This window comes from Hyperoodon ampullatus (assembly GCF_949752795.1).
Source record: "Hyperoodon ampullatus genome assembly, chromosome: 20".
NCBI classification, from domain to species: Eukaryota; Metazoa; Chordata; class Mammalia; order Artiodactyla; family Ziphiidae; genus Hyperoodon; species Hyperoodon ampullatus.
In genome coordinates, this window is record NC_136933.1 from 31,455,690 (window position 1) to 31,478,475 (window position 22,786).

The 22,786-nt window shown below is 41.0% G+C and overlaps 1 protein-coding gene across 1 annotated transcript in view; it reads right to left on the minus strand.

The window, feature by feature from the left end:
* Positions 1–21,922, minus strand: part of VEGFC (vascular endothelial growth factor C) — a gene marked incomplete at both ends in the record, with an annotated part of 78,314 nt that extends 56,392 nt beyond the window's left edge. The window contains one exon of the mRNA XM_079726540.1: positions 21,764–21,922. Coding sequence (XP_079582666.1) covers positions 21,764–21,922 — 159 coding nt within the window. The remainder of the gene's footprint in view (positions 1–21,763) is intronic.
* Positions 21,923–22,786: the final 864 nt, after the last annotated feature.

Here is a 22,786-nt window from a genome sequence, read left to right on the forward strand (position 1 = left end):
GCCAAACATTAAATTTATTCCAACAAATATTTATTTGGCAAGAACAGGGCCAGGTGCTAGAGATGGCAGGTGGACACTGTCTCCTAATCTGAGACAGCAGTGATGCTGACATCAAAGCAACCAATGCTCCACCCGTAAGATCACCCTTCTGGGAATTCCAAACTTATAAAGAAAATGCAGAGGAGGACAGTCTTTGGAACTGAACAATCTGAACATAAATATGTCAGAGAAAGAGATGAAGTTCTACTGCTGAAAACCAGAAGCAGTCAGGAACCTTCCAGACTCTTGACCAGGCAGTTTTTACTTGGTTCTTTGCAGTTTACCAATAACAGGTTTTTTAAGGGGAAAAAATCCCTTTTAACTAAGTTTAAGTTAGCAGTTAGTAAGATTCAGTTTGTGTTACTTACTGAATAATGTACTTTTGAAAATCTCCCACTTCCCATAATCATTCTTATATTTTGACTTGTTTTCGTTCTTGGTGCTTATATTTTGGAAAGTTGCGCAAGCTAGAGGATCTGTGTTAAAACAGAAGGTTACACAGACTTTGGTTGGAAGATGCTGTGATTTTCAGTGTGAGTAAAGCAACCAAGAGGATGTTGGTTACAATATCAAAATTCACAACAGCACACTAACACTATTAAACCACTACTGGAATTCCAAGCAACCCCCCAAATTATCAAAGGTCACTAGGCATCAGTTATTCACATAAAGCTAGTAAAGTAAGGCAGATGCCAGATGTTGATAAACTCCTGTTTGCTTAATTGATTAACCAGATGTAGACATTTACTTACTGCTTGAGTGTTTAGCTTCCAGGGAGACATGCACTTTAAGAATATGTAAATAGGGGGATACACAGCATCATTTCACTGCTGCATGGCACTGCACACTGAATAAGGCCTATGCTTCTGCTTCATGGTTCGCATTTCATAATTCAAAGCTTTGACATCATGAAAATGTATCATGGGATTGTATCCTGTGACATCATGTGTGAAATTTAACAGCATGGTTATATATGCTTTGAAAGTGGAAGCACAGGGGAGTGAGATGCTTTTTTTTTAATTACTTTTTAAAAACTAATCAAGATGGATACAAATTGAAGTTATGAACTGAATATGATCTTCTTCACTAGGGCACTGCATTAAAATAGACTGATTTGAATGATCTACACAAGAATGGTGATGCCAATCTTATTTTGAGTAATTAGTAACAGTAAAAATAAAAGCAGAGATAAATTAGATAAAAACAAATCCACCATTTTTTAAAGAAATATTACAATCAGTCTTCATTCAAAAACTATGAAGAATGTGACTGCAAACTCTGGGTCAGAAGCAAAGATGGGACTTCTTAAGTACACCATGCAAATAACGATCAAGCTCTGTTTCATGAAGCAGCTTATAAGGAGAGCATTTGAAACGATGGTCAGGAGGGAGGGAGAAGCCAGCTTAGACCAAACAATATTTACTTTGCCTACATACACCTTGGGTTTAGCCTAATATTTCTCAAAATATTAAACAATTCCTTTGGGGTTGGCAAAGGCTTTTTATGTATGTATCGAGACATTAAAATGTAAACAAAAAAATCCCGGAAACTTTAGACTATACTAACACTGCACTAGATTAGTTTTGTATAGACCCCAAATGGGTCACGTTATCATGTGATGACATATGTAAAATCTGTTGTAAAATAAGATTTTCTGTGTTTTAAAAACAGTTCTTAGGTAGCTGTTGAAGTAATGAATAATTACCTTGCTATAAAATAACAAAGCAAATCGACATTGTAGCATGGTTCTCCAATAAACAAAGACCTAAATCCAAATTCGAGCTTTACAAGGTTATGCTACAAAATATTTGGGGCTGTTACCGAACTTCATTCTCAGTTTCTTTAACTATAGCTATAAACTGAGAACAATAATATCATATATTTAGGTGGTTTGTGAATTAAATACAGAAGAGCAATTAGTAAAGTGTCTGGATATTTAGGTACTAGATAAATAGCATTAGATCGAAAGCTATAAAGAAAGAAAAAAGAGAAAGAGAGAGGAGGAAGAGAGGGGAGAGAGAGAGAGAATAATCAGATGAACTGATTTCACATTTCATGTTACATCTTCCTGCTTTGGTTTCCTCATCTGTAAAATCTGACTAACAAGAAAAGCCCAATTTAACTTGCACTCTGTAAAGTGTGATACAAAATTACTGCTAAATATAATAATTTTTCTTTAAATTTCCATTAAGTTGCATTAAAACTTTTGAAATGGATCTTTCCTGGGCTGGATACTTCAGTCTCCTCAATATTGAAGTGGAGACCTCCACACAATTAATCAAGAAGTTCTTAGAAATTTTAATGCACTAAACAAGCAGAAAACATCAGACAAACTGTCCAGGATCCTGTAAATGCCAGGAAAAAGCAGGACATAATTTATATGGAAAATAGAGGCCTGAAGAGTAAGTCCTCTCCTATTGGTGGTGTGGCTTAGACATAGCTCATACTGGCATTTGTAATGGTCTCCTGACTTTCCATAATCTGCATGTAATACAGACAAGATCTTCTAGCTCTAAAGATACAAATGGCATTGCCAACAAAAACTGTCTTCTCCTTCACTCTGATATCTTTTGACAGAGTAAAGTCACTTAGATATAAAGGGATGAAAAATGCAAAGAGAATCATTCCTTCTACTCACTATTAAAATGGAGATTTCTTGAGTCTTTAGTTAGTTCAACAGTCTTGCAAAGACGAGGACATCCTCTAATAAAAGTTTTCCATGTAAGATATAAATGTGCACATTTTATATAACCAAAAAGGGTGTCCCTCATACATAAGTAAGAAACATGACTTTCTCACAGAAGAATCGAAACTTGGCTAATAAAGAGAGACGTGGTATCCTGAAAGCGCCAAGATGTCCAAGTCCATCAGCTCTGCCACTTACAAGCTAGATTCGTGACTTAGAAGTCTCCGCTTCCTCATCTATGTTATTTTTAAGGACCAAAACTACAGTGCAAGGCATACAGCGTTCAATGACTGGGTTAGTTACAATTTATTCATGAAGGGCTGGAACTAAACACATGGAAACAGGTCCAAAACAGCTCACTGGTACTGACCGCAATGAACTCAAATCTATACGCAGGAAAACTTTTGACACACCCTGGCCTTCCCTGCCCCTTTCTTTTGCCTCCAGCCTGATCCTGCTGAAATATCAAGTGACAGGTTGCAGCTATGGCATTCTTAAGGGCTGTTTGATGGTAGTGCTGTCTAAAAATCAAACAGCAAATTGTTTATTATTGTTTTGTTTGGAGCTTATTTTTGGTAGGGGTGGGAAATGGCAGGGGATGTCAAAGAATGATGCATGGCCTACAGGATAAAAAACCTGAGCACCAATGCTTTATGTCCAGGGCTTAAGAAGAGAGAAGCCAGCAATCACACCTTCTGGAATTCATTAGTGTGTGGATTCCTCACCCCTGAATCCTTGTCTGTCTGGAGTATTGCTACAAAGCTTCTCAGCAGGCACCTCTTTTGGTCACTGGCAGCCAGGATGACCCTTTCATCAAAGACGGTTTGTTCTTGCTGTGCCCCCAAAGAATCTTTGCTAAGATTAACACAGATGCAAAGGAAGACTCAGAATCCGATTTTGCCAAAGTTTTAGCAAACCTAGAATCAGAACACAATCTTATAACCCTTCCAAAGTAGATGATGCAGAGTTCAATGTCTGATAGAGCACTGAAATGTTTTTTTCCTACATAAATGAATTGGTTTAAAACATTTCTAATGAAGGGATAGAAAAAAATGCAATTTTAAAATGTATGATAGAAAAATAACAATGAGATTTTTCACTCTCAGTAAATAGTCAATCTTTTAACATAGAGTTATGGCTTGTTCAACATAAATATAACATATACTTGCCATATTTATTCAGAAACACTAAGAAATCTGTAAACTGACTAAAATTATGTGGCTTAACTTACATCTTTTGCATTTTTGATTTCTGAGATTAACTCTTTGGCACTACCATTTGCTAACAAAGCCAATTAAAACTGCCTGTATTGATAAACCCACGCACATATGGTTACCTTATTTTTGATAAAGGAGGCAAGAATATACAATAGAAAAAAGACAGCCTCTTCAATAAGTGGTGCTGGGAAAACTGGACAGCTACATGTAAAAGAAGGAAATTGGAACACTCCCTAACACCATAAACAAAAATAAACTCAAAATGGATTAAAGACCTAAATGTAAGGCCAGACACTATCAAACTCTTAGAGGAAAACATAGGCAGAACACTCTGTGACATAAATCACAGCAAGATCCTTTTTGACCCACCTCCTAGAGAAATGGAAATAAAAACTAAAATAAACAAATGGGACCTAATGAAACTTCAAAGCTTTTGCACAGCAAAGGAAACCATAAGCAAGACGAGAAGACAACCCTCAGAATAGGAGAAACTATTTGCAAACGAAGCAACTGACAATGGATTAATCTCCAAAATTTATAAGCAGCTCATGCAGCTCAATATCAAAAAACAAACAACCCAACACAAAAATGGGCAGAAGACCTAAACAGACATCTCTCCAAAGAAGATATACAGATTGCCAACAAACACATGAAAGGATGCTCAACATCACTAATCATTAGAGAAATGCAAATCAAAACTACAATGAGGTATCACCTCACACCAGTCAGAATGGCCATCATCAAAAAAATCTACAAACAATAAATGCTGGAGAGGGTGTGGAGAAAAGGGAACCCTCTTGCACTGTTGGTGGGAATGTAAATTGATACAGCCACTATGGAGAACAGTATGGAGGTTCCTTAAAAAACTACAAATAGAACTACTATACAACCCAGCAATCCCACTACTAGGCATATACCCTGAGAAAACCATAATTCAAAAAGAGACATGTACCAAAATGTTCATTGCAGCTCTATTTATAATAGCCAGGACACGGAAGCAACCTAACTGTCCATCAACAGACGAATGGATAAAGAAGATGTGGCACATATATACAATGGAATATTACTCAGCCATAAAAAGAAACGAAATCTGAGTTATTTGTAGGGAGATGCATGGACCTAGAGTCTGTTATACAGAGTGAAGTAAGTCAGAAAGAGAAAAACAAATACCGTATGCTAACACATATATACGGAATAAGAAAAAAAAAAAGGTTCTGAAGAACCTAGGGGCAGGACAGGAATAAAGCCACAGACATAGAGAATGGACTTGAGGACACGGGGAGGGGGAAGGGTAAGCTGGGACAAAAAGTGAGAGAGTGGCATGGACGTATATACACTACCAAATGTAAAATAGGTAGCTAGTGGGAAGCAGCTGCATAGCACAGGGAGATCAGCTCAGTGCTCTGTGACCACCTAGAGGGGTGGGATAGGGAGAGTGGAAGGGAAGGAGACAGAAGAGGGAGAAGATATGAGAACATATGTATATGTATAACTGATTGACTTTGTTTTAAAGCAGAAACTAAGACACCATTGTAAAGCAATTATACTCCAATAAAGATGTTAAAAAAAAAAGACTGCATGTACTATTTTGTAGTCTAGAATGACTTTCATGTCAATTGCCTAAATTGATTCTTACAACAAAATCCTGAGAGAGGCAAGAATATTATTATTGTCACTAGTTTCCAGATGACGAACTTAAAGTGAAGAGAAATTAAACATTAACTGAGATCAAATAGAGAGTGATTAGGCAGAATTCCAAACCAGTTCTGTTTTCTCAAACTCCAAATTCTTTCCAATGCTCAAAACACAGCATTTATCACCACATATATATTTGGAAATCGATACGATTTCTAAAATGCTGGTCGACGTGTTCTTTACTCGAAGTGACACAAGCAGCCATGTGTTTGATTAGGTAGCCCAGGATTTTCCCATTGCTGCTCGAGTAGATCACCACACACTTCGGTGCAGGTTCTATGCTGAGTCCCAGAGTTCCCAGTGGAATTAAACTCCAGATACTCACAGTGGTAGCTTCCTCGATTATGGGCCATTTACTGGGTCCTCTCCTATCCCGTCTTTTCTTATCATTTCCTTATTAGTGTACCCTGGGATCATCTCCCAAATAAACTACTTGCCTCAAATCCCCATCTTAAAGTCTACTTCTATGGAAGCCCAAATTAAGACACTCAGAAGTAACACGATGCCACTGATACACACATATTCAGTCATATAAGAAAAATCCATACAAGTGAAAGCATAATTTCCCTGGACATTGTCTGTATTTCATAAATCTGCAATTATGTATTATATGCCTTGGCACTATCACATGGCCATCCCTAGAAGAGACCCTGGTTCTTCTATGTATTAGTCTTGACTGGCATTTTCTGAGTGCTATCCCAGCCTTTGTAAGCTCATCCCACTGTCATCCAAACCCAGTGATAGCAGAGCCAAGATAACTCATCTTCAAGTCCATTGTTACTGAATTGTATTTTAAATGCACTAGAAGAGTTTCCTGTTGATATGATTAGGAGACTTTCCAAAACACTAAGATTAAACTCCCACTGGAAGGACAATTTTCAATGTTATGAAAATTATCTACCTTCGTGAAAGAAAGAACCAGTAAAAAGTCACAGAAAAAGCTAAAATAACGTCTCATCAAAGTAAAAACTCAGTAGCTATACTGTTTGTTGACATTTAGAATTGTCAGGATAAATATTCCTCAATTTATATTTAGAAATTAAATTTAATATGCCTCCCTTTGGAAAGACTTCTTACACCTGGTATTTGGGGGCTGAGCCAATTCATTTAAGAGAGTGGGGGAAATAAAAGATACTTGCGGAAAAATCTAACCACTAGGATATTTTGAACATTATTTTAAAACGAGTGAAGCATATTGAAACAGTTCATACATGAAGATATCTGGGTTTGTTTGCTTTATTTTCACTTTACAATCTAAATGGTGACTTGAGTGCATATTTCTAACCCCATTCCTCCAAGATTCTCATTGAATATAAGTATAGAGAGAGGGAGTTTTAATTGCATAAAAAAACGGACAGAAGCTGAAAGAATTCAAAACTCTTATAGCTATATTTTTGGACCTAAAATTTCTACTTAACAGGAACTCATATATCCTCTAACAAAACCCTCCTCAACTTCTACTATGGGGTAATTTTCATTCATTTATAAGGCCGGAGATCAGAGAAAAATGATCAGCTGTGAAAGTATAAAACAGCTCCAAAAAATTCACCTTGAAAATTAGAATGGCTTTTTATAAAACTGTATAACATAGGAGATTATTTCAAAATATCACACTGTGTCCACAAAAAAGGGCCCCAAAAACCCCTTAAATGAGGAAAGCTGAAATTAAGATAAGCATCAAACTACTTAATTCAAAATTGCTAAAGAGGCACTCTGTGACAAAAAATAAGTGAATTAAAAGGTAATCCTTGCAGATTTTTTCAGAATTCAGAGGAAAATGGTAAAATTATAAAAAAAAGAAAAATTATAAATTTTCATTATAAGTTTTCAAAACAATTCCAGGAGAATCAATATATGAAATTGGAATTCCATAGAAAAGAAGAGGAGCTAGAGAAGAAGCATCATTTGAGGAACTAATATTAAAGAAAATAATGGTATCATTAACAATAGCTCCAAGTGCATGAAAGCTTTGTGGCAGAATGCTCACTTACTACCAGTCTGAGCACCAGTCACAATTTGTGAGAACTGAATAATATGTAGACACATCCCAATGAAATATTTAAACTCTAAGAATAAGAAAAGTTTTCTGTAATATGTAAACAAATAAAAATAAATAAAAAGACTCCCCCCAAACCTGGAAATAGAATAATTACACAGGTAAAATTCTATTGATATCTTTAGATCTCTTCCATAACGTAAATGCCAAAGAGCAATTAAAGAATGTTTATAGAGTTTGTTGTTGTAGTTGGGGGTAGGGGGTGGATGAAGTAGGGGATACTGTGTGCTATGAATTCTACTGCCTAGCATTTTGCCATTAATGTGTGAATAAAGCAGAACGAAATGATATCCTCACATGTATAAGGAATACAATCCATAGACTCCCACACTTTTTCCTAACATTTGTTTAAAAGACATCATTCAGCTGACTCAAAACTAAATCAAAATAAAGAACTTACATTATAAAATAATTGATAGTGAGCTTGGAAATCATTTCACAGGGATCTGGGTTTACATACATCTCAAGGTAGTTGTAAATACATGTACAATATGGTTGTAAAAAGCACCGACATGTAAATTACATGTGAATGTAAATTATATGGGGTTACATGTCTGTAAATTATATGTGCATGAAATACATGTGCAATGTGGTTGTAAACCCTTATTCAATGTTTCATGAAGAGATAAATGTAAAATATAATAAGATAATTAAAATAATATGTCTAGGGGCTTTCCTGGTGGCACAGTGGTTGAGAGTCCGCCTGCCGATGCAGGGGACACGGGTTCGTGCCCCGGTCCGGGAAGATCCCACATGCTGCGGAGCGGCTGGGCCCATGAGCCATGGCCGCTGGGCCTGCGCGTCCGGAGCCTGTGCTCTGCAACGGGAGAGGCCACAGCAGTGAGAGGCCCACGTACCGCAAAAAAAAAAAAAGGCTCAATATTGCTAACATGCCAGTTTTCCCCAAATCAATCTTTAGATTCAATGCAATAATGCCACCATATACTGTCAAGGCAATATTAAAGGACAAATCAGAAGTATCTGTGCCATGTATCAAGCTTTTCTATGAAACTACAGAATTTAGGACAGTGTGATACTGATTCAAGATAAGCAGAGTGAAATATAAAACATGGAGTCCAGAAAAAAACTGTATATGTATAGAGAGATCATTGATGGCACGAATAGCACTGCAGAGCAGTGGGAAAGGCCCTGAGATACTCAGACATCTAAGTGAAAACAATCCTGATGCATACTCTCCTCCCTATACAAATATCAATTCCACGTTGATTATAAATCTAAACATGAAAGGTAAAGCAATAAAGCTTCTATAAGACTATCATCATGACACTGAATAGACAAAGATTTCTTAAACAAGATATGAAAAGCCATAAAGGAAAAAGAAGAAACACCACTCTACATTAAGGAAAAACAAGGAACCACTTTAAGGAACCACTCACTCTACATTAAAATTTAAAAGTTCCAGTCATTAAAAAAAGAAAAAAAATATATAAAAACAAGGCCAGTAGGAGATGGAAGAAGATATGTGTAATGTATGTGTCTTACAAAAATCTGGAGTCCAAATCATGTAAAGAAATTCTAAAAAATCAATTTAAAAAAGATATATAGCCAAAGAGAAAAATGAGCAAAGTACTTGAACAGGCATTTGAGAAAAGAGAATATCCAAATGGGCAAAAAACTTATAGGAAGATCTCCAGCCTCATTAGTCACTCTGGAAAGGAAAAACAAAACCACAATGAAATATCATTATAGAACCACCAGAATCGCTAAAATGGAAAAGGCTAACAAAACCAAATGTTTGACTAGGATGTGAACAAAAAATGGGTTGGGATATATATTCCCCTCACTTCCTCCCTGCCTCGCTGTAGACATGAAAGTGTGTGCATTCCACGGTTCCAGAGCCTGTTGGGCAGCCCCTCTGCCATGGTGCCCCCACAATTTCCAGGGCTGATAACACCATTCCCTTCCTCCTGGCCCTGCAAGAATAGGATGGTTAGGACTTCCCGCCACTGCTGGTCTCTGGGTGCTTCACAAACACCTACAGTTCTATAAAACAGACCGCTCATTAAATCCTTTTCAACTAAAACATCTGCAGGACCCTGACTGCTATTCCTTTGCAGAGATTTTGGCTTTTAGTTTGTGTAAAATAGGGAGCTATTCTAAGGCCTTAAATAAGAGACGGATGTGATGCGACTTACAGTGTAAAAGGGTTAGTGTGTCTGCTCTGTTGAGAATACTCCACGAGGTGGTTGAGTGTAGACCCAGTGGGACTAGTGGGCAGACCATGCTATGGTCCAGGTGAGAGACAATGGTGGCTCAGGTAAGAGAAGTGGCAGAAGCCATGTGTAGAAGTGGTTAGATTCTGGATATTCTTTGAAGGCTTAGCCACCAGGACTGGATTCCCTGACGAATTTGGATATGAGGTAGGAAAGAAGTAAGCCAAGGATGACTCCATGGATTGTGACTTGACCAAATTAAGGAAATCTGTCACCTTGACTGAGTTAGGGCAGGCTGTGGAAACAGCAAATGTGACCAGGGGTGGAGGAGGTCAGGAGTGTGGAAATGCCAAACAGGAAGTGGAAAAGTGAACTGGTTATCTTCTAAACTTCAGAAGAGAGATCTGGACTAAAGACACAATCTGGGGGCTATTTACAACCATGGGACTGGGTTATACCACCAAGGGAGTGAGTGGTTATCAGTAAGAAGAGAGGACATGGGGGGGAATCCCTGGGCACTTCAATATTAAAAATTCTGGAAGAAGAACAGCCAGCAGTGGAGGACAAGAAAGAGAACCACTGCGTCAAAGAAAACCAAGAGAGACAGCGTATCAGAAAAGGAAAGACCAACTATTGCAAACGTTGCCAAGTCAAGTAATAGGACACATTGTACACATTTAAAAATTTCTGCATATTCTGATGTTTTGACAACTGAAAATTTAAAAACCTTTCTGGTTGGGGAAAGACTGCCGCCCTGAGGCTCACCAGTTCTGAGAAGTGCTCAGCTGGGAGCATGCCTTTGATAGACAAAGGAACCCATCCAGAGCCTGGCCTTCTCTTCTGGCCCAAACACTCCAGGAAGCAATGTTCCTCTGCCTTAACCATCCCAGGGCCAGGTACCAGGCAACTAGGGGCCACCCCTCTAGCTTAGTGCCACTGAAATCATTCAAACTCCCCAATTCCTGTCCAAGCTGCCCTGCCTTGCCTTCCCCTGGGAAACCCCAAGGAAGGCTTTATGTAGCCTCAGCTTTCCCCCTCGCTCCTGCCTCCTGCCTCTTCACCAAAACCTCCCTTGGTGACCTGCTCCTCCGGGTACGATAGACTTTGTTTTCTTGAGCCTCTCTTGTGGCCACACCTGACTGACCACTGCATAAAAGAGCACAGAACAAGGAGTTCTGACCGTCGTACATGGGCTTTGGCCATGGGGAGGTCACAGCTATGCTGAAAAGAGCAATGTGTTATTCATATGTTATGAAAATGTATTGAGCTAGCAGATATTACATTAATAAATGGATATTTAGATGAACTTTATTCCATCTGTGGGCCTTGAATCACAAAACCTCAGTGAAGGACTCTGAAGGCAAGAGTGGGGATCACACTGATGCACTGAATGATTCTGACAGGCCCTCGACGGAGAACTCATGTTTTACCAGTAGCTAACGTGAGACAGTGTTTCACGTGAGTTTACGATGCTGTAAGGCACACACTCTTTCCCCCAGTTTATAGCTGAGAAACTGACTCAGAAGTGTTAAGATCATACACCTCCTAAGTGCAGTGCTAAAGTCAAATACAGTTCCCACCCCAAAGTCCATGCTGTTTCAACTACCCTATGTGCTCTAAAAATAAAATAAAATAGAACATTTAAAGAAGGCATTGTTGAATTATCTGGGAATCAAATCCGGGCCCCTGTGTTCCCTGAAAATACTATTTCCTGGTAACCCTAAATATTGAAACTTCTAATTGTAGATGGATCTTATTCCTTTTTTCCCATTAAACTGAAAATATTTAGAAATGTTAAACGAACAAAAACCAAGTTAACTTCTCTTCCCAGCTACCTAATGATTTCAATCAGTATTACTGCTTAAAATTAAGAGGCTATGTTAAAAAAACCTTTATATTAGTAAAAATCTTTCTAAACATACTTAGCAAGTACATTTGGCTGCTCATAAAGTCTCTTTGAAGACTTGACAAGTCATTTCCAACGCAAAAGGGAAAATCCTAACATGACCAACATTGTTATTGTGGAAACACTTTAAGATATTAGTCAGTAGAATGATTTTCTAAATATATTTAGCAGGTTTATTTGGCTCCATATGAAGTCTCTTATCAAACCTGACATGTTATTTCCAGTGACCTGAATAGGCTATTTCCCTGAGGAAGCAGAGTGCAATAAATTCTCAATACAGACTTCCAAACAGAGAATAAAAATAGTATCTAATATATACTCAACTTTGAAATTATCTATTTCTATTATAGTGTCCTCTGGACCACTGCCCCTGAAAAATAACTGAGCTCCTATTTGAGCAACAAATGCTCTGCCAAGCTGGTTTAAAGTGATCAGGATAAAGAGTTCGATAAAAGTTATGAGAATTCCACGGCAGCTGTCACCCACGAAGGTCTGGCTTTTCTGCATGATGAGCACCTTCTCCTCTGCCTCTCCTCCACCCTCAGAGTAGCCGATTGGGGCGTGACCTCCAGGTACGTACCCATTCCTTCTCTCCCTCTGCCCTAACACACTCTTATCATTCATTCACATGAAAGTGCAAATCACCAATGAACGTGCAAAACTTAACTTTTCTCAAGAAAATGCACTTAAAAAAAAAAAGAATCAGTGCTTGGCATCAAATAATTAAATTCTAATGCAGACGACTCTGAAACATCAGCACGTATGAAAATTGCCCCTAAGGCAGATTAGGAAGAATAATTCAAACCATTAAGGATAAATAATCCATTTGCAGGGGGAAAAGTTTAAGATAACATAAACTGGTCCAATCTTATTAGTGTATCAGATGATGATCTATGGAAATTAAACAAGGTAAATACTTGAACTTCAAACACTCTTGTAAGAGTCGTTTCCTTCTCTGTTCGAAATGTCTTTTCATGTCAAATTCCCATTACATTTGATACATGGTCTGCTTACTGGAAAAAAAAATGTGTTTAACACACAGGTTTACAAATTTGAATAACAAAATCAATAGGGCGAAATATTAAAGGTAATGAAGAAATAACAGAGAACTGTGCCCAAGGGCTCCATGAGCATCAGACATGCACTGAATACATGCTTATGAGCTTCTGTTTCCCATTTTCCTTCTCAGTAAATGTATAAGACATGTGAAGAGGTGCAGGCAGAAACCACAGAACACACGTGAAGATTCTTGTATCTGGGAGTAAGACCGCGGGCACTCCACCTGGGAGAAGTAACCCCTGCTTTTCCTTTGTGAGGACAACACAGCTGAATCTGTACCTGGTGTTTTATTGGTAGTGTGAAGAAATTTTAATCATCCATCTCCCTCTTTATGCGTACTTTTTTGCCCAAGCGGGTGATCTGAAAATCAACACAGTAAGGTCAGGATGATCTGTTATCAGAGTAGCCTGTGATCTGACAATAGCTGTCCCTCACTTTCCACACAGACACTGGAAGTCTCCACAAACACCAAACTGGTCTCACAAAAGTTACAGCTCAGTGAGGGGAAAAAGTGAGCATGTTGGCTGAAGAAAGTCCTATTACAGTTAAGCATTAAGCAAGGGAGATGAATCCATTAGAAAGAAGTAAAATTAGAAAATTTTCTCTTTCCAACCTCACAGAAAATACAGAGTAAAAGGAAAACCAACACCAGTATTAAAAAATTTAAATTAAAAATGTTATATTTGCTTGATTTGGTATTAATTTTTCTTACACAGAAATCTACATAACTTGAATATTTTTCAAGGGCACTAGCTTTCCCAAGTTTTCCCCTTCTGTTACTACACCTACTTTTGACACAACAAAATTAGTAAGTTTAAATTCTCACGTTCTACAAATGTTTCAGGTAAGAACTATCTCTCCAAACTAAACTTGAAATCTTTTGAACAGTCAAAAGGTCTTATGTAATAACATTCATATAACTTAAAATTTAATCCATCGATAACATTAATCTTTCACATGAGTATACAAGGAAGGCACCAAGTTTGCAAGCATGAGAAAAAAGTGAGAAATCTGTGGTAAAAAGAAAACAAAATTAGAAACCATATTGATACAGTGTTACAAACCAAACACAGGCTACTCAAAATCCATTCTCCTTTTCTTCCATATAAAGGGAGTTCCAATCTTGTTCGAAGTTGCCTGTGCTCTATTTCTCAGCTTCTCTTGCAGCTATGGATGGCCAAAAGACAGTTTTGTCCAATAAGAATAAGTGCAAATCTACTACAGATTTCAAGAAAGCATTTGCTTTCCTGTTAAGGCCCCAGATTTCTGTCTCCTAATTCCTCCTTCCTTGAAATCAGACATAATGCTGTAGAGGAATTAGTCTTGTTGCAACTTTGGGGGAGAATATGTGGGAGAGTCTGGGACATTGATAGCCAAATAGAGCTTCACATGGCACCAGCCCTTAACTCCACTGGCACGAAAAATAAACTCAAATTTGCTTAAGCCACTGCAGTTAGCTTCTTGTTACATACAACCAAATCCCATTTCAAATGCTATTCTTGAAGTAGTTGGTGAGATCACCAGAGGCTGAAATAAAATTCTTTAATGGTGGGGTCATAGCTATAAAAAACAAAAACACCTCCCAAGCATCAAAGAACAGAAGTATAGGAGAAGCCTTGGGGGAAAGGAGGCAAAAGAGAGAAGAAGAAACGCAAATTTTTAAAACGTGCAGAAGTGACTGCACATAGCAGAGGTGGTAAATAATGGTCGCAGGAAGGGCAATGGAGGAATGCAGTAATTCTTGTTTTCATTATAGCTGAGTCATTAAGATGAAGTTATGTATAGTATACTTTAATCAACGCAATAAATTTGAGTTTTTATACTTAAAACTGCTTACTTTTCGGGAGTCCAGAAAATTCACTTATTTATGAAGATAACCTTATTTCTTTAGAACATTGAATAAATGGCAAGTGCCTTTAAAAATAAAATCGGTCATACATAATACAATATTCCCTTCTGTTTCCCTCGAAGCTCGGGGCTCTCCAGCCAAAGGGGTCTGCTCCCAGTCTCCCAAACACCCCCTGACTGCAGTGGCATTACTAGCCTCTGTACTCTGCTCTCACACTTCAATACGTGAAATACCCCTCCCTCCCTCACTTCCGTAACCAGCATCTACCCATTTTTCACAGCTGACTCAACATCACCCCACCTTTCCCATGACTGCCCATGCATCCCCCAGAAGCCTAGTCAACGACTTCTGGTAAAGCAGGAGACTCTTACAAAATCCCTTATACTGTCTGCGTTTATAGTTTAACTCTTTTCAGGTATTTTTAATGAGTAAGTTTCTTGATTCCTGTTATAGACAGGAATCACTCACTCTACATTTTTTGCATCACTCACTGCACTGTAATTTCCTGCTCAGAACTGAAGCTGCCGCTAGTGAGAATTAATTAAAATGCCCCTGAATTGAAGTAGATTTAAATATGAAAATCTGGAGTGAAAAGTACATAAACCTTGTTCTAATGGGTAAAATGGAGGTAGGGGTGTCCACAGAGCCTCCTTCTTGAGTCCTTCAATTTCCCTTTCAGGTTGTCACTGAGGCAAAAGGTGACTGAAGAAGGAAGCCCTTTGGAAAAGAACAGCTCCCCAGTCCAATCCCTTACCATAAGCCCTGGGGATTGCATGAACTTCAGATCCCAGAATTTTCAAGAAACCCAGTATGTATACATTTTAATTCTCCAACCCCCAGCAAGGTCTATGGCAGCATCTCATAAATACATTACTATTTCTTCAATGAAGTTTAGATATATTCAAACTTAGAGGATAAATAAAGACTATAAATAGCTTTATGTCAGATCAGATCAAGGTTATAGCACCAAATAATTTATGAAAATGAGGTTTGGGGTTTCAGAATTGCAGAAAAGGAATCATCAGGAATCCCTTGTAACATCTGAAAGCTACTAGGGTGCTATCAGTACCAGGAAAGGGTAGGAATCCGCTGGCAAAAGGTATTTTAATTTAAGGTGCCTATTTGATTCTATGATGGATGCCCAATAAAGAGAATTAAATCAACACAACTTCTTCTCTCTCCGACAGTTAAACTAGGAACTCTGAAAACAAAGTAAATCAATTGAGGACCGGAAGCACCTGAATAATCTGCCTGAGTAAATTTCAGAAGAAACAATTACACGGACAAATCTAAAATATTCACAGTAAATTTTAGCGTTACATTATAAATTAAATGAACTATTACCTCTTATTGTTTAAAGTTCTCTGCTACACTAATATTTCTAATGTGAAAAATGAATGATATCTTAATTCACAACTTGTACAAATCTGAAGTGACAAATATGTGTTTTGCAACAAAAAGTAGGCCTGTGTAGTACTTAAAGAAGGCTCTCATCTGCCAGGAATGATGTAACAGGTGAAAGGGGGAACAATGTAATGTTTAGAAGTTGGAGGAAGTATCACGCCTCTGCAATTAGAGTCTGTTCTTCCCAAATCCAATTAATCCTGAGAGGTCACTTGACATAGTAAGATCACAATGTTTAACTTCCACTTAGAAAAACTGTTCAATTATCGTCAGGAGGCCTTGTTAGGCCTCTAGTTCTGCAGCCATTCTTACAACAGGACTATGGATTAGGCCAGTTATGATCCATCCTTAATCAGAGGGCACCATATGGTGAACCCTGGAAGAAAGTCCAGGTTTCTTTTGGATTGTTCCACTGTGGGGAATGTGTCCTAAATAAAAGTAATGAGGGGGCCCTCGCTGTACAGCAACACTTCTCTCTGCCCCCTTGCACACTGCTACAGCTTACAGGAGGAAGGGAGTATGGACAGTGGGTCTTTAGCAACGCCCAAAGGCTCAAACCCATTACCACGCTTTTCTAAAATACATGCTGCAAAAGTTTTTCAAAAAGAAAAAAGCCCTATTCTTGCTCCTGGTGGAGTCACTTGAGTCTTAGATTCGTCATCTTTAATAAAATATAATAACATCCGTCTCCGGGAGATGTAGTGAAACAAAATGAAATTAACTTACAGATACGCAGGACATTACAGTTATAACCTAATTAGGTCAGACTTGGAGCCTCTAACGTGAATTGATGCAGAGTGAGGTAAAGAGAGGAAGAGGGTTCAAAGGTTTCCACTTTCACAAACATTTCACACGTCCCTGATACTGAACTTCTTTTCTAAAGACTGATGGTTGGTTACTGTGAAAAAGTGTGGGCATCTGAAGTACTTCAGAGAACTATCATGAAGCGACAAGAAGCACAGAGCAGGCTGCAAGGAAATGATTAAAAATTACAGCCACATTTATGGCCTATTTTACTTGAATAAAATGTACCTTCTCATTTCTAAGGCAGGGTAATAGGATATGCACACTGGTAATTGTCCCTTAGGGATTGTAATAATACTTGTCAAGAGCTCAAACAGTTCTTGAAAGTTTAAGTCCTATTGATGCTAGACACTTATTTTCCTTTTATGGGATGTAAATTTGTAAAGCTTATTTTACTTCTCCAGAGAGTCTTAAGTCTAGTAAAATCTTAAGTGACTTATGGAATAATGCCTTTAGCTTCCAGCATACATCCATGAAAACCAGTCTCTTCTCTTCTCTGAAGTGCTGTAGTCCTACAAGTAGGACCAACATTTTCCTATGGTTAAAATACTGATGCCAAGGTTAATTTCTCCCACTCCCTCACTTTTCATATTCATCAGTCACCAGATCTATGGGTTCTTCCTCTGTAACATCTCCTTCTTCTGTCTCCACTGTCCCCACTCTGCTCTATTTGTCACTTCCCTTCTAGACTATTACTGCTGCCTCTCAACGAGATCAGGCCCCCAGCAGAAGTCCTTCGGACCTCTAATCAATCCCATAAATGATTTCCAATAGCCTTCTTACTACCTATGTCTTTCAGGTGCTTAAATCATGAGTAACCCTCCACGACTCACAGCAAGGCTCACAGCATTCAAATTCCTTAAGCTGATTCAGGCCATGTACACTGTGACCTCCATCCACCTTGAAAGCTTATTCTCATTTAAGAGTCTTCACTGTTACTCTACATAACCCCTCGGCTGCCCTCTCACCTTCTCACTCCATCCAAGGCCTGAAAGGGATGTCTGACGTAGTCATCTGCTGGAAATTCCTATCCAAGTTACAGCTCAAGTTCTGCCCCAAGTCAAGGCACCCAGACCAACGAGGCCACATGGATGACTCTCTCGCCCAGACTTGAGGACACAGACAATGCTTAGGTACTCTCCCTCCAATAACTCACAGTCCTTTTGTGCTTCAGGCTTTATTTTTCCTACCTGAGTTGCAAGCTCCTTGAAGAGAGGAAAATGGCTTATGTCTTTTAAGGTGCCCCATCCCTAATAGATTACCCTGCAAACTCAAAAACTATGTAATGAATATGATAAAACCAATGAAATTAGTCATTGTTACACACCAGAGATACTGAGTGTAAGACTGTCACTGTGCATGAGAATGACTTAGGATGCTAGTTAAAAATATATGTTCCTAGACTCAAGTCCAGAGACTGGTTGTTCTCAGGTAAGGAGAAAAAAAAAAAAAAAAATTAAAGACCTGTAGGGAGTTCAGATGCAGTTAGCAGAAAGATGGTATTTTGAGAAACACTGCCACTGATTAATTTGAAACAGTAAATAAAAAAATAAAACAAATACCAAAGTGTGCAGAATTATAAATGATGAGAAAGAAAATAAGGCAATGTTACAAAATAGTTTCCATCATTAGGAAGATATTTTTGTGATAGTCACCGTAAACCATATGCACTTTTACTATGTTAATTGAAAATAGCTATTCTCATTAAAGCAACTAGTGTTAATACTAAGCTAATCATTTTTTTTGCATTTAAGCTATAAATGTAGGGATATTTAAAGTTATTTATGTAATACAGAAAATTAGATAGGTTACATCTGTCTATGTAATAATATTTGATTTTTTTTTTTTTTTTTTTTGCGGTACCCTGGCCTCTCACTGCTGTGGCCTCTCCCGTTGCGGAGCACAGGCTCCGGATGCACAGGCTCAGCGGCTATGGCTCACGTGCCCAGCTGCTCCGCGGCATGTGGGATCTTCCCGGACCGGGGCACGAACCCGTGTCCCCTGCATCGGCAGGCGGACTCTCAACTACTGCGCCACCAGGGAAGCCCTGATCTTTTTGATCATTCACTTAATTGACACAAGATTGTAAATCTTTAAGCTTTCTTTTGTTGAGTTCAATCTTTATTAACAAAGGCATTTGCAATGTAAGATATACTCTCCTTGTATTTATTACTCTAACAACCTGTAAGGATTTAGGTATTTAAACTCCCAGTCCAACCCACCTTTTGGAATAAACGCGTATTTCATGATATGAAGTAATGAAGTAATTCCTCCTTTTGTTAATCATAAACCAACCTTTCCCTTAAAACCACACTCAACTTCAACCAACCACAGTGAACTGGTTGTTCTCAGGTAAGGAAAAAAAAAAAAACTATCTAATCTCATGCTGGCAAATGACTGTAGTTAGTAATCTAGTGTTTTTTCTAGGTTTTGAAGGTTTCTTTAGCTTGATGATAATTTTAAATAGTTCCTCTTTTATCCCCATAATGTGTAGTTAATTTTAATTATATAATTAGGCAATACTTTGCTTGCCTTACTTTTCTGATGTTGACTTGCTTGCACTAACATCCTTGGGAAAAACACTTTAGAAGTTTTTAGTAAGTCTACAACCATGAATAATTAGAAAGAGGAACCTAATAACAGTAAATATAGGTCTAGAAACAAGGAGATCTGGCTTCCATTTGTGATTTTACCTCCAATTTTCTGTATGGCTTTGGGGATGAGGTGAAGAAGGGTATGGCTAACCTTGGTTCACAGCCTGTGAGCTGTTTTCTATTTTATTTTAATATTGAAAAACACTTCTGAAGTGTAAAGTACCAAAAATCTGCACTTACTGGGGATTATGTATATCTAGCGTCTTCCATTAACCTTCCTCTAATCTCTTCTTGGGGTTTATGTAAAGCACAGAAAATTAACAATCAGCTCCCATCCAGGGCGAACGTCCAAATGAGGGACTAGTCTTGTCCACTAGAGAGACATGGAGTCTTTGGACCACGTGTCTTGGCATTCTCACGGCAAGGACACAGCAGTTCGCCGGAGGCATTAATGACACACGCCCTCTCAGGCTGCTACTCAACCACTGGGGAACACTTCGGTGCGTGAGTAACACTCTGCCTTGCGGTCTGTGGAACTCAGAGCCTTAAAACGAGGTGCCATCACGTGGAAAAGCGTCCATACCGCATACAGACTTATCAACCCATACTCGCCATACAGAATACATAAGAGACGGTCAAATATGAAAAGCCAACAAGAATGCACAAAGATTCTCATGGCAAAGGGAAACTCTCATTACATCACCAATGAAGACAATTTTGAAAACTAAAAACACATTAACTTTTATCCTCTAGCCACACACAGGCACACACGGGCCCATCCATCCATTCAGGATCCACCCAGGAGGCAGCGACTCTCACACAGGCTCTAGGCTTATCAGGACAGGCTGCTCATCTCACCTCCTATTTCACGCTTTCTTGCCATAAACCAAAATGAGTTAACATAGGCCCTTCCTAAGTCATACTTTGAATAAATCGTTGGAGGAAACAGAAAATGAATCGATATCATGAAATCCAAGGCATTTAAATTACAGGAAGTGTCAGTGGGTCTAAGGTTACATTTTTGTGGCATTTGAGGATAGGAAGACTTTCTCAGGGCAATAATTACACCAATGTAAATATCTGCGTTGAAAATATTTCACAATGCACATAGAGCGCTCTTTTCTGAACTTTCATGTATATGTTTCTACTCCAGTGGTTTTTTTCCCCTTGACCCCACAACTGAAATTCCAATATTTCAATTTTTTCCCAAAACTTAAACACAAAGGTATTTTGGTTTTTCAAAACTCAGTCTTCTCAATCTTACAGCGTATTTCAAAGTAAAACCGGGAAGGCAATTTAATTTGCACACATTCGATAGATGCTAATCAATAAAGTCAACTCAAGGGTGGCAGCTGCACACCCCTGACCCTTCACTTGCCACCAGGTGAAATAAAGTGCTGCAATCTAGTTCCAGCCAGGGGTACTGCCAGTGTGTGAACCGAGACTTCCAGTCTTCTGTGGAATATAAAACTTCTTCAGGAATTTAAGAACTCTTGCATACTCTCCATCCTTAGGTCAGTTGTGAACTTTTAAGGTAAACAGATATTCTTTCAGGAGATCAAGGGAGAAGCGGGCACCAATACGATATGACACTTGAAAATCCGAATGTCTCAACAGTCTCCTGGCAACATTTTTTTTAGGCAAAGAGTTAAACATCGCATTTAAAAAGCCAAAAAGGAAATCCACCTTACTTTTCAGTACTTGACGACCAAATTTCAGAAACACAGCGTTTACTAAGTTGAAAAGCCATGCCTGATGGTGACCGGAGGTCCTGTTGCATCTCCAGCTCGACCACTGCTCCGAGTGAATCTGCAGTCTGAGGCCCTCAAGCCCGGTTACTAAATGCCACATCGGAGGAATTCTGCAGGAAAGCAAGCCTCGGAGGGCTGCTCACCCAAGCCCGGGAGCCGCTGGAGTCCCGCTAACCTGCCAGTTTAGAGCAGAGCCCTCCCGACGGCTTGAACTCAGGCTCTCCCCGCGCCGGGTTCCAGGCGCGCTCGGCGCACCGGCGGGGGCCGCCCTCCGGCGGCTGCACGATCGCTGTCACCAGCCACCTTCCAGGCCCTTCGCTGTCCTCTATTTTCTATGAAAACCTTCCTCCCAGAAACCCTACCCTCAGCGCAGTAACTGTGGAGCCCAGGCACACAAGGTGAAACACGAACCCGCCCTCTGCGCACGTTCCGGGTCCTCAGCGACCCGAAGCCCCCGCAGCGCGACCCGAAGCCCGCGCGACCCGAAGCCCCCGCGGCCCGACCCCGCAGCACGCGGGCGCGAACCCACCTTGGCTTCGCCCGCGTCCGGCTCCGCGTCCGAGAAGCCGAGTCCCGACTCGAAGGCGGCGGCGGCGGCGGCTGCGGCGGCGGGCGGCCGGCGCGGACCCGGGAGCAGCGCGGCAGCGAACAGGGAACACGCCAGAGAGAAGAAGCCCAGCAAGTGCATGGTGGACGGGCCGCGAGCGCGCGGGGCCGGGCGCCCCGGCGAGGCTGCCTCGCGGCTCGGCCCTGTCCGCGAGGGCCGCCCGGGGACCCCGCGGAGCCGCGGCGGCGGGAGCGGGTCCGGGCTCGGCGCTCCCGACGCTGCGAGCCGCTCTCCCGGCCGGCGCCCGCGAGGCGACGGGGTCAGGGCAGAGCCTCACAGGAAACCGGACATCCGAGCGCCCGAGGCCGCGGCCCGCGAGGCGAGGCGAGGCGAGGCGAGGGCGCGGGAGGACGGCGCCCCGCTCGGTGGCTCGGCGTGCGCCTCGGGGAGCGAGGGAGGCAGACCGAGACGCCCCGCGAGGCTCGGGCCCTGCGGCGCCCCCGGAGCCCGCGTGCCCCCGCCCTCCCCTTCCCCGCGGCGGGGCGAGCCGGGCGGCCGGGCGGCGGGAGCGGCGGCGAGGCCGGGGAGCGCGGGGCGCGGGGCTGCGCGGCGGCGGGCGCAGGGGCAGGGCATGGCTGACGCGCCCTCTGCCTGCGCTTATGTGAGAGAAAGCGGCCGAGGGAGGGAGCGTGCCGAGCCCGGCCGCCCTCCCCTACGCCCTTTCCTCGGAAGCGGCGCCCCGCGCTCTGGGCCGCGCCGCCCCCCGCCCCTCCCCCTCCCCCTCCCCCGCCCGCTCGCGGAGCGCGGCCCGGGTCGCGGGCGGCGCGGGGGCGCGGGGGCTCGGGGGCGCTGGCCCCGCGCCGGGCACGGTGGGCGCGGGAGCCGGGAGGTGGCTCGGGAGGACCGAGCCCGCCCTTTGTCCTCGGCAGCCCGGGGCTCCGGTCCGAGTCCCGGCAGCCCGGCCCTGGGCGCCCCGCTCGAGGGGTGGAAGGAGCCCCGTATTCC